General features: G+C 40.7%; 1 protein-coding gene across 1 annotated transcript in view; it reads left to right on the top strand.

Moving 5' to 3' along the window:
• LOC124594834 (U3 small nucleolar RNA-associated protein 14 homolog B) overlaps positions 1–909 on the top strand; it is a 67,937-nt gene extending 67,028 nt beyond the window's left edge. Inside the window, exons 8-9 of the mRNA XM_047133282.1 lie at positions 217–439; positions 587–909. Of these exons, the coding sequence (XP_046989238.1) occupies positions 217–439; positions 587–787 (424 nt within the window). The 3' untranslated portion in view covers positions 788–909. The remainder of the gene's footprint in view (positions 1–216; positions 440–586) is intronic.
• Positions 910–12,375: the final 11,466 nt, after the last annotated feature.

The following is a 12,375-nucleotide window of genomic DNA, read 5'->3' as shown; positions in this document are numbered from 1 at the left end:
TTCGTCTTTCCCTCTCCTTCCCTCTTTCCTGACGAAGCAACCTTGGGTTGCGAAAGCTTGAATTTTGTGTGTATGTTTGTGTGTGTTTGTGTGTGTATCGACCTGCCAGCGCTTTTGTTTGGTAAGTCACATCATCTTTGTTTTTAGATATATTTTTCCCACGTGGAATGTTTCCCTCTATTATATTTATATTATTAAATGTTTAACTGTTTATAGGAAGGAGAAAGAAGAGGCTGTGAAGAAATCAGAGCCAGAAGACATAGACCTTTCCTTACCAGGTTGGGGGACTTGGGGAGGTAAAGGTATTCTGGCTAGTGTTCCAAAGAAGAAAAAGAAGCGATTTATAATTAAATTCCCAAAGCCACCTCCTCGAAAAGACTCCAATAAAGGAGATGTGATAATAAATGAAGAGAAGGATGTTAAAATAAAAGAACATCAGGTAATGAAATGTCTTCAGTAACTCTGTGAAAATCATTTGTTTAATGTTTTGTGTTGCTGATGAAAATGTTTGTGTTTGATGATATAGCATTTTTTTGTTATTTATGTCGTGTAATGGTGTGTAGGAACATAATGTATTTTTTGATAGGTGAGCGAGGTGCCATTCCCATTTACAACAGTCAAAGATTATGAAGCAAGTGTCCGAGCTCCAATTGGTGCAACATGGGTAACACAGTCATCCCACAGAAAGCTTACAGCACCCAAGTATAAGACGTACCTTGGAAAGATAATAAAGCCTATCGATGAGGATCTTCTTTTGAAAAAGAAACCTGTTGCTAAACGGAAATAGCTCCGTGTTACATTGCTTTAACAGACAATATGTATTTATGATGTACTGCATTTTGGCTGGTGTAAAATAAATTTATATTTTCCTGTTGTTCTTGTCTCTCTTTTTAACTTTCAATAGATGTCTTTCAATAATAATATGGCATACACACAGCTTTTGGCCTCCTGTACTTTTACCTTGTTTTTATTGACATCTCTTCAAAGTTCCAACCAACTTTTTAATTGAACAAGCTCCATGATTTCAGTATAATCAGTGTCAAACTCCTGATGGCTGTCTGAAAAGTTCTCTGTCTGGTCTAGAGATTGCACCACTACATGTATGATCTCCCCCCTCCTTACCCCCCACCCCCACCCTACCATCCCCCCCCCCCCCCCACCCCCCTTTCGTTGGTACAATTGGTGGTAGACACCATGTAAAACGGCAAGTCATTTCGGGCAACAATTTTTACTGTAGGCAGTCATTTGAAGCAGTTGTGGGTGGTGTTGAAAATGGAAAAAAATCGATTATTTTGCAATGATTAAAGTCTTAGTCAAAGAAGATTTAACACCAACTAAAATTCATATGGCAGTTCTTCACCTTCAGTTTCCAATGTGAAGTAATGGACTGCCAAGTTTAAATGTGGTCATAAAAGCATCCAAGATGATGCTCACAAAGAATGTCCAAAAAGTGCGAGTACATCGGAAATTAGCTTTGTACAAGATCATGCCATTTGTGTTTACCGCAGATCACAACCATGTTCACATGACACTTTCCAAAAAGTGCTGGGTTGCTGTTTAGAGAAACGGAAGTGACTTTTTGCATCAGTACGTGACAGTGTATGAAACATGGATTCAACACTACTCACCCGAATCTAAACAGCAGTCTATGCAGTGCATGGAAGCCAGTTCTTCAGCTCTAAGAAAGGGAAGGACAGTGCCATTGGCAGGAAAGATCATGGTATCAGTGTTTTGGGATGCGAAAGAAATTATTTTGATTGATTATACTGAACATGGTGAACTACAACCAGAGAATTCTACCCTCAACTTCTAACTAAACAGGATGCAAGCATTTGTGAAAACAGGCCCAGCTAAAAAAATTATAAAAAGTCATCTTCCGTCAGGACATTGCACTTCCCCACAAAATTATCTTGGCAAAGGGGAGACTGAGGTGTTTGCATTATGAAGTGCTGGAACATCCACCCTATTCTCCAGATTTGGCTCCCTTGGACTTTCATCTATTCTCAAAACTGAAGAAATTCCTCACTGGTCAGTGGTGCAGCACTTCTGGAGGAATGCTGCAAAGAGGGGATAAAGGCACTGTATCGCCGCTGGAAATGTATTGATATTATATTATGTTGAAAAACAAAAGTTCTTTGAAAGCATAAATTGTTGTTTGCACTATCAGGCCAAGAACTTTTCAGACTGTCCTCGCCCTCGCATTTACAAAAATGTGAAATAGCTGCAACAAACAACAGTAGTGCAACTAATAAACAACTTGCTATTTCAAAGCAAAGATTTTTAGATAATAATATTTACTGTGTGTGATGTGTATACCAACAATAATATCACAATCTTCAGGCGCAGAAGTTTGAAGTAACATATGATATCTGTCCAATAAGTTTTGAGACCGGATTAATAAAAATTAAAAAAAACATTATGATTGTGGTTTTAAAGCTTCAGATGTTCTGCATAGTCCCCAGCCACTTTGGCACATTGTGCAGAACAATTATACAACCATGCAAAATTGTCAGAAAAGACCTCTTTGGGAAGTTGTTTAACTTGCATGTCATGTTGGCTCAAATGTCTGTTATGTTATCAAAGTATGGCTCTTCATGTGAGTTTTTACACTTTGTGATTTTGTTGAAAGTTTGTATTAATAACACAAGTCTGTCACCCTTGGTGATTTTTTCCGGAAAAGAACTGTTCACAGTTTGCATTTCAATCAAGTCACAGCAAATATCCATGTGGCATTGTTTTTGTTTGGAAGTCAACATGTGCAGGACAAACTTTGCGTATTCCTTTCTCTTCTTCAAAATATTGTGTAGAATATCTTGAACACATGATCTAGAGATGTTGCTCCATTCTAATTTACGACTCAACAGTGTTGACATACTACAGTTGTACATCCACTAATTAACAGTGCCTGCCCTCAACTGTGTGGTCAAATGCACATCTGTTGTTTATAGTTGTCAGATCTAGTAGCCACCATAGTTACTGAGTTAATGTTGCTTATAAGCCAGAACACCATACTTACCCAACTATAATACAAGGTTTTTCTCAAATCTGTCATTTAAAAAATACAAAGTCACCTTACATTCACAAATAAAACTATTGCTGCTGTCACATCCTTAGCTAAAAGACAAGTCATGTGAACAATATTAAGAAGAATAAAGATGGAATTTTGTGTGTGGCAGAAGTAGCCACAAGCGCCACACTTATTTAGCCACTGGAGCCATCTTGAGCGGCCTATTGCGAAAAAGTCACATGCTTGGGCTACACAAGCCAGGAGAGCAACTCAGGAGGCTTATGAGATAAGGGATAAGTAATTTGGTCAAATTAATGAGGTGAAGACCATGGATAGTTAAGGTCATTAGGTGACAGATTAATGAAGCGAGGTCCTTAAGCAGTAATTGTGAGACTGCAAACAAAGTTGTGTGAGAGGTAAAAAGAGAGGAGCTTGTGTTAGAGGCCACGATACATCAAGAGAAACCAATGGGAAACTTAGGATGAATTTGGTGGTCTTAAGGGAAAAGTTTCCTGACCCTCACACACAACATTTGAAAGATAGCTAAAGGATAACAAAGTAAGAGAGCCAATGAAGCAAACAGTGGAAAATCCAGTGTTGAGTAATGACAATATTATGAAAAAGATAGATTACTACTCACCATATAGAGGAGATGTTGAGTCGTAGACAGGCACAACAAAAAAAAACTGCTAAACAAGTAAGCTTTCAGCCAAAAGGCATTCTTCTGAATTAGACAGTTTACACACATACTTTCATGCAAACACATCTCGCACACTCATGACCACTGTCTCTGGCTGCCATGCTAGGACCAGGGGTCCAGTGGGAGATTCATAGCACACAGTACAGTAGAGAAGCAGATAGCTCCGGTGGAGATAAGTGCAGGCATAGGCAGCCAGAGTGTTAGCCTGATTCTGCTGTGCTAGAATTAGATAGCTGCAAGGCTCTGTTGACCTTAGATTCAGACAAGGGTTTCAGTGAGTAGTTGGAACAGACCTTCACTGTCTCTGTGAAATGCCTTGGCTTTAGTAAAGAGAGATGTCAGCTAGGAAGGTCAATAGTCTCCCTCTCATTTTGGTGAACTGACTGAATTCCCTCTAGCACAAACACCTGTCACAACACTGCTGAGGTCAACATTTGTACGTAAAGTAATGCATGAAGATATGGGCCAACTTAAATTTACAGATGAAGCTTTCACAAATAAGGTCATTTGTTAAGGATTTGCGGGGGGGAGGGGGGGGGGGGGGGCGCTCAACTGTTTGCCAGCTTGGGCAAACAGTAGGATGAATGCAGGGAGGGAAGCAGTGAGCAGGCAGCAAATTTCGTTGTGCTGCTGACTGTGGGCTGGGCTTTTTAATGAGTTGCTAAAATCAGTATGGTACTATTGATGTTGGATGACAGTTGATTTGATTGTGGAGGCAAGCTGATGTGTAGCATAACCCCAGGGCTAGGTTGAAAGATGGTAATTTGGTTATGAATCAGCAAAACTAACAAATTTGAATGCCAAATAAAGGTTGTGGTAACAGGTTGACCTATAGTGTAGCCTAATATTTTGTTTGTGTCATATTTAATTGGCTGATTTTATCCAAATGTCAACTGTACCATATTTGTTTTAATTTTTTGTTGCCTTTTGCATTTAAACTGCCATCTTCTTGAATCCATTTGTAGTCGGACTTAAATTGACTTCAAATCAGAGAAATACTGAGGATAGTATACATTTCTACAGCAGAGAAATTAATGCTAAGGAAAATATGTTCACACAGAACACTTGAAATGCATCACAATAAATGAAACATGAGCCTCATCAACAGCAGCAAAAGCTGGTACTGATCTGCAGCAAATGAATTTAAAGTCTGGCTACGGTGTTGATCTAAAGTGGTACGATTTCTGCTGCTTCAAGTGATGGGGGCTGAGAGGACAATGTAATGTTGTCATTTAGTTTGCTTCTACAGCCGTGCTGTCAATTGTACAATAAATAACGAATTAAAATCACAGCCATACCTCTGTTGAGAAATGTGGGTGTATGAGTTCACAGCTCACAAGTGGTTCACTCAAACAATACAGTGCTGATTGTAAGGTAATGGTGATTCATAAAGTAGAGGTCACAAACAAGTGTGCAGCAGGAAAAAATTTGGCATCACAAAGGGGAACATATGCAGATTGAATCAGATAAAGATTAAAGTAAAGAATGCCAGACATTCAGGAGCCTGAAGCAAGGAAGGTTTCACAAACAAATTCTGGAACATTCGTAATTTTGCGCCAATGGTGTGTTGGGGTGAAATGCAGTTGGCATCCCAGCAAACACCTGTGTTTTATGTGTAACTGGTGGAAGTTGCATTTTTGTATATCTGTTACTGTTCAGCGCTGTATTGAGTAGAACATTGTGTCACACAGTTTGCAAATTTCGAGATGGCAGAGTTAGAGGAGCAACGTGCCTGCATTAAATTTTGTGTGAAACTAAAGAAAACATTTACAAAGATGCACCAAATAGTGCCGGAAGCCTACAGTGATGACTATTTAAGCCGTACTTTGTTACAGATGGTTCACATGGTTTAAAAATGGCTGACAGAAATTAAAGAAGACCCTCAGTCAGGATGCCCTTTGACGTCTAGCGGTGATGTTCATGTCTGGAACATTAATGAAATTTTGCATGCCAATCAAATAGTGACTGCCCAAGAGATTTCAGAAGAATGTAACATTTCAGTTGGATCATGTCATGAAATCCTGGCACAGCATCTTGGAATGCATGTGCTGCCATCTAGCTCGTCCTGCAGCTCATGAGTCAAGACTTCAAAATCCATGAAGAGCTTTTCGGTAGCGCAAATGAGAACGAGATGTTGCTTAAGAGAATCTTACCTGGTGATGAAATGTGGGTTTACGGATATACTGTTGAGACCAAGGTTCAGTCTTCACAGTGGGTTGAGAAATGTTCTTCGAGACCAAAAAAAAAGCTTTTCAGGTCAGTTCAAACGTCAAAGCCATGCTGATAGTTTTCTTTCGCTTTGAAGGAATAGTTCATCATGACTTTGTGCCACAAGAATGAACTGTTAATTGATGGTACTATCAGAACGTATTATGACACCCGAGAGAAAATGTGAAAAGGAAATGGCTTGAAATGTGTGCAAGGCAATTCATGGCTCTTGCATCCCAATAACACACTTGCACAATCATACCAGTTGGTGCATGACTATTTCACAAAAAACAAAATCATTGTGTTGCCTCAACTCTGTACTCTCCAGACTTGGCCCCTGTGGACTTTTTTCTATTTCCAAAGTTGAAAACCCAGTTGAAAGAATGAAGATTTGCAATGATAGATGAGATAAAAGAAACTTCCTGGCACCTTTGGCAGGCAAGTGCTCTACCGTGAAAGGCAAAGGTCCCAAATTCAAGTCTCAATCTGGCACACAGTTTTAATCTGCCAGGATGTTTTATATCAGTGCACACTCAGCTGCAGAGTGAAAATCTCATTCTGGAAATAAAAGAAAATTTGCAGGCAGCACTTCGCATGATCCAGAAGTGGAAACAGCATTGGGAACAGTGCATGAATTGTAGAGGAGAGTATTTTTGTGGGAGACTAAGCACAATAAGTAAAAGGTAAATGTAGAAAAATTTTGTGGAGAAATTCCTGGAATTTCTTGAACAGTCCTTGTACAATGATGTAATTTTTCATGTATACCCAGTGGAAAATGTTGATATGGTCTGCAAAAGTGTTGCAAACAAAGTTAGTACTAAAGAAGCAAAAAATTAAAATTTGATGTGTGATTTACCAGTTTCACTCTATGAACAGTGAAAAAGGTAGAAAGTAGAAAACTTTTTTTTCCTTTCATTATTTTGTTGGGGTGTCAGCGAGAAAAGGTTTTGAAAATATTTGAAAATGCCACTTAAGTTTGTTTGAAGTTGTGTTCTCTCTCTCTCTCTCTCTCTCTCTCTCTCTCTTTCAAATACTGGACAAATATGACCTATGAATGAGCTGTGGTAAAAATTGCTGTTTTGAAGAGCGCGCCGCAGCGCATAGTGTGAAGCAGTCGCCCTCCGTTTCTGGCGGTGGCGCCGCTGTGGCAATCGCAACTTTGGTGTCTCCCTCTGCTGGGAAAGAGGAAAGGTTGCCTGTTCACGTGCATTTAAGGGGCGCTATGAGCTTGCTAGGTGGTGAGTCTGGTGAGTTGGTCAGCCGGGTCAGTGTGGGGCAGTCAGTGTCTGACTGTCATTCGGAGTGCTAGTATGTCGGTCATTTGGATCAAACTTTAAAGCCAGAAAATGAGAGCCTTGCCACTCGTCCAGTAACAGAACTCAGCTTGTGGTCGCCCGGTCGGGGCTGAGTTCTTGCATCTGAGTCTGTGTGTTAGGCCGCCAGTCTGCTCGAGTTGATCAGGCAGCAGTCATTGGTGATTGGATCGATCTGTTGGTCGGTCGCGCCCTGAGACACAAGATGACTTGTCCGCCTTGAGCATCGGCGCATGTGAGGTCGTCACGTCAGTCCAGTGGCCCGTGCCATATAGCGAGGGGTAGTGGCTCTGCAGCCGACAGGAGAGCAACAGGAGTCAACCCACGTCATCAGGATGGCCGGTGCGATCTGTGATGCAGTGAGACAGAAGATTGGCGCGCCTTCCTGCGTCCGTTGAAGCGGCTGGCAGTGGACAGTTCGGGAGAGCATTTCGGGGGTGCTACGCCAGGTCTTCAACAGACATCGCAGTTTATTAGAAGTTAAGTGACTCGCGATATGTTGTTTCATTTACTTGTTAAATTCTACTTGTTTTCTTGATCAGTCTCTCTTCACCAGCTTGCTAGTCTGTCTCTCGTCTGCATTTGTTAGGCAGTTAGTGTCTGTCTGTCGGTCTGCCATCCGTTAATAGCTGTCTCTGTCATGTTTGTCGGATTCGGTGTTAACGAATTTATTGCTTGAAGTGTAACGGCCGAATTCCTTAAATATGTTTTTTTATCTTGCCTATCATCTTGAGAGGCGGTATATGTGTAATGTAGAGCATGTTTGTATATTTCATGGGTTTTTATTTAAATGGTCATTTTAGTATATAAAGTTGCCACCCTTCCACTCTAAAAGTTTTTTTTAAAAATCAAGTTGCACCTTCGGTGACAAGTTAATTTTTTCTAATGTTAGTGTTTTGTACCATTTCCATCCCTCCTACGGGGTACATAGTTTTTGTGCTTGTGTGAGTTGTTAAAATTTTTAGTTTAAAGTAATTTGGTGTTTTGCAGATTTGCACCAGTGTAGACTTTCAGAGGTTGTTGTGAGCGGTCATGACAACGGCCGTGTCAAAGGGAGCAGCAAGGTTCTCAGTCCGAAAGCTCATACTGTCAAAATTTGTTCTTTCTGCCTCTGAAGAAATTGTAACTTGATTTTTAGAGGGTTCTTTCTGATTATAATTTTAAATCTGGTTTTTTTTAAAGGGCTTTTAGGTATAAAATTTCCATTTGTTGAAAGAAATTTAATTTGTTTTCATCAGTTACCCACTGGCAACTATTTCCATGCTCACATAGTGTGATTAAATGTGTTAATGTTCTTGATGAATCATTAGTAAATAAAGTAAATTCTTAAGAAAAGGTTTTGAAAGTAAATTCACAGTTCTATGGAATTTGTGAGCTGTGAGTTACACTGCCTTAAGATATATAAGCAGTTTCTATCTTTAATGGATGACTACTGTGTTAAACATTTAATGCAAGATGATATATCAGAAGGAGTAGATTATAATGGCATTTTAAATTGAGTCAGTAATTATATGAAGTACTGAAGATCAAATCTTTGTTGCCCCTGGAAGCCATCAGATAGGCAACCTGCCACTGGGAGTGGGTGAATATAGCCAGTTAGTCATACAGATCTAAGGAAAGCGCATGACAGATTGCTACACCTACCAGGCGCCTGATTGATATTTTACTGTCAATGGGAAGGATGTTAAAGTGTTCCTATGAGAAGTTCTGGCAATGGAAAGACCAGAATGAAATTAATGCTGGGTGCAGTAGCAGAAGGAAGGAAGTTACTCTTACATGTGATTCTTCACAGAAAAATGATACTGAAAGAAAATACGACTGCAGATACCAAGCAAAGGAATGGGATGACATGTGAGCCAATGCTAGATTGCTTGAAGGTTTTTTGGAACAGGATAACAGACTATTTCCCTAACAGGAGAAAAATATTGGTGCTGGGTTCTTTCCGAGGACATCTTACACAGAAAGTTGAGGATTCGATAGCAAAGGACAACATAGACCTGGTAATATTTCATGATGGCGTGATCTCACAATTTCAAGTAATGGATGCTGTTATAAATAGAACTCTTAAGGCTCACCTGCAACGGCTTTACAGTGCTTGACGTATTCAAGTGATCATGCAAGGCCAATGTATCCTTACTGCCCACTGCAGAATCTCAAGTGAATCTGTTGTGAAAGAATTCAAAAGATGCTGCGTAGCTGGCACTGTGAATGGCTCAGAAGATGACGTGCTATGGGAGGAGTGTCAGGAAGGAATAAATGCTGGTAGACTTACAGATGAAGATGACGATAACCTGCTAGGGTTGGGACATGGCCCCAGGGCAGCAGAAAGATCTGCCATTTGAAGATCAGGAGATGGTGCTGCTTTCTCACCTGGATGTGAGGTATAGCAGTGGTGGTGACTGAAGCCACATGGCAAGTCATTAATGAAACAGCCCTGTTTACAGTAATACTTTATTCACTTTAGTACAGAGATGGGATTACATCAAGTGGGAGGCTACTGCCCCTTGACGATGTCAGTGGTCAGCAACTGCTGGCTCGAGAGGCAGCTCAGCACACCTTAGCAGCTACAGGCAGTGGCATCAATAAAGCTGTCCCCAAAGTCTCTTAAACACAAGTCCTTTCAGCCTGACTAATTTGTGATCAGAGTGTACCACACTCGGACACACAGTGTTCAGACCATTAAGGCCACCCCTCAGGAACTGGTGTACAGCAACAGGGAGACAAGATTTGCTCCTGGCCCAGGTTCAAACACACATCCCACGAGGGAGGTGGCCGCCAGCAGGAGGTAGAGTGCACACGGCCAGTAGATGCACAGTCAGCGGGCCACACGTGGTGAGAGCAGTAGTGCTGGGGATTGCGGGCAGGCACTGTAAGAGAAATGTCGAGAGCTGTAGGGGATATGCTATTTTAAGCTGAAGCTCTTCCATGCGTATAATTGCGTGATTACCACTGTTTTCTCTGCTTTGGTTAGTAGAAAGAAGGATCCTTTATTGTATGATTATATGATAGTGGAACAAACACTGTTAGCAGTTACTTCTGTAAAATGTCTGGGAGTATGCGTGCGGAACGATTTGAAGTGGAATGATCATATAAAATTAATTGTTGGTAAGACGGGTACCAGGTTGAGATTCATTGGGAGAGTCCTTAGAAAATGTAGTCCATCAACAAAGGAGGTGGCTTACGAAACACTCATTCGACCTATACTTGAGTATTGCTCATCAGTGTGGGATCTATACCAGGTCGGGTTGACAGAGGAGATAGAGAAGATCCAAAGAAGAGCGGCGCGTTTCGTCACAGGGTTATTTGTTAAGTGTGATAGCGTTACGGAGATGTTTAGCAAACTCAGGTGGCAGACTCTGCAAGACAGGCGCTCTGCATCGCGGAGTAGCTTGCTGTCCAGGTTTCGAGAGGGTACGTTTCTGGATGAGGTACTGAATTTGTTGCTTCCCCCTACTTATACCTCCCGAGGAGATCACAAATGTAAAATTAGAGAGATTCGGCGTACACGGAGGCTTTCCGGCAGTCGTTCTTCCCGCAAACCATACACGACTGGAACAGAAAAGGGAGGTAATGACAGTGGCACGTATAGTGCCCTCCGCCACTCACCGTTGGATGGCTTGCGGAGTATAAATGTAGATGTAGATGTAGATCTAGAAAGAATTCTGAAAATGCAACAAAAGCAGCAGTTTATTTTCGCCTGGCTTGTTAACAATTTGTAACTTTCAGGGAAGCGTCATGGGTGGTGAATTTTTAGTAAAATCTACATTTCTCTTGTTGCCATGTTAAAATTTGCTTCTTTTGCGAAAACAGTGGTGTTTACACAATGTCTTCTCACTAACGTGCTGTGAAGGTGCAATTCTGAGAGAATTCTGAAATTGTGGTTTATTGAGGAACTGGGGAAAACAAAGGTCAATAGTTTATGAAAAAGCATATCCTCATTACAAAAATAAACATGTAATGCCTTCATTTGTGCTGTTCCAGAACTCACAGCATTTCTCATTTCACTACCTATCGATGACCCTCTAAAATTACATTCTTTCGTTGAAAATGTCTGTAACTACTGGAATAACATGGTAGATAATGAAGTTTTGTATAATAACCTTATGGCAAAATATGGAATAACACAGTAGATAACGAAGTTTTGCGTAATAACCTTATGGCAAAATACTCTCCTCTTTGTGTGTTGTCATTTGCCAAAAACTGATTTCAATATCTCAAACCATTTATGAAATGTGAGGAATGTTGTGGATATTTCTTTCTGGCTTTATCACTGGTGCATGCGATCAGAAATGAGTGTGCTACATCAGATCAATTTTCTCAACATTGGTGACAGAAATGAGTGCACTACATAAGATCAATTTTCTCAACATTGGTGACAGACAAGAGACCACTACAAAAGTCTAAAGAAAAATTCAATGTATTGGCTACACTTCGTATGCAGCAACATATGTAACATGCGCCAAATGTAAAATGATAGCAACCCCTATTTTTCAATGTGAACGTTTTTGAATTTTGCATGATGTCTTACTTGCTCACAAATATCACAAAAACTATGACTATTAATGAAATGATGGGTGCATCATCATGAAGCTGACATATAAAGCTATAAGTAATGTGAAAATGAAATTTTTTACCGAATAGTCTCTGTAAAATAATTTGAGAAAGATTGAAGGATATGTGCCTCGATTCTGTCATTGCAGTGTTTGGCCAACCAGCCAAAAGTGGACAAATGATGTTGGCCTCCCTTCTGAGCAAATGAATGAACTCACCTAGTGCTTTGGACAAAAACTGGTCACTGTGCATCACCACAGTATTCTGTGTGGAGTCTAGTCACCCAGCAATGCGAGACACCAAGTCATCTGCATAGCGTTCCCAGCTCAGGCAATTGCCTGTTGTTACCAGAGGCAAAGTCTTTGGTAGAAGACTGGATACTTCATCTAGCACTGCAGTAGCCTCCCCATTAACTCAGCAGCTGATGGAGACTGGACTGGCCATCATCACATATTCTCCACGATATGGTTGTGTACAGAGAATGTTGGTTGGCACCTGAGAGTGAATATTGCCATTGGCTGCCAATGGCTTCATTTGTTCAGCCAGTTCCTGCAGGAGCCTAGCTGGAGCTGTACTATTGCCCAATTTCACCATTT

This window comes from Schistocerca americana, chromosome 2, assembly GCF_021461395.2.
Source record: "Schistocerca americana isolate TAMUIC-IGC-003095 chromosome 2, iqSchAmer2.1, whole genome shotgun sequence".
NCBI lineage: Eukaryota > Metazoa > Arthropoda > Insecta > Orthoptera > Acrididae > Schistocerca > Schistocerca americana.
This window is presented reverse-complemented; position numbering and strand designations above follow the sequence as displayed.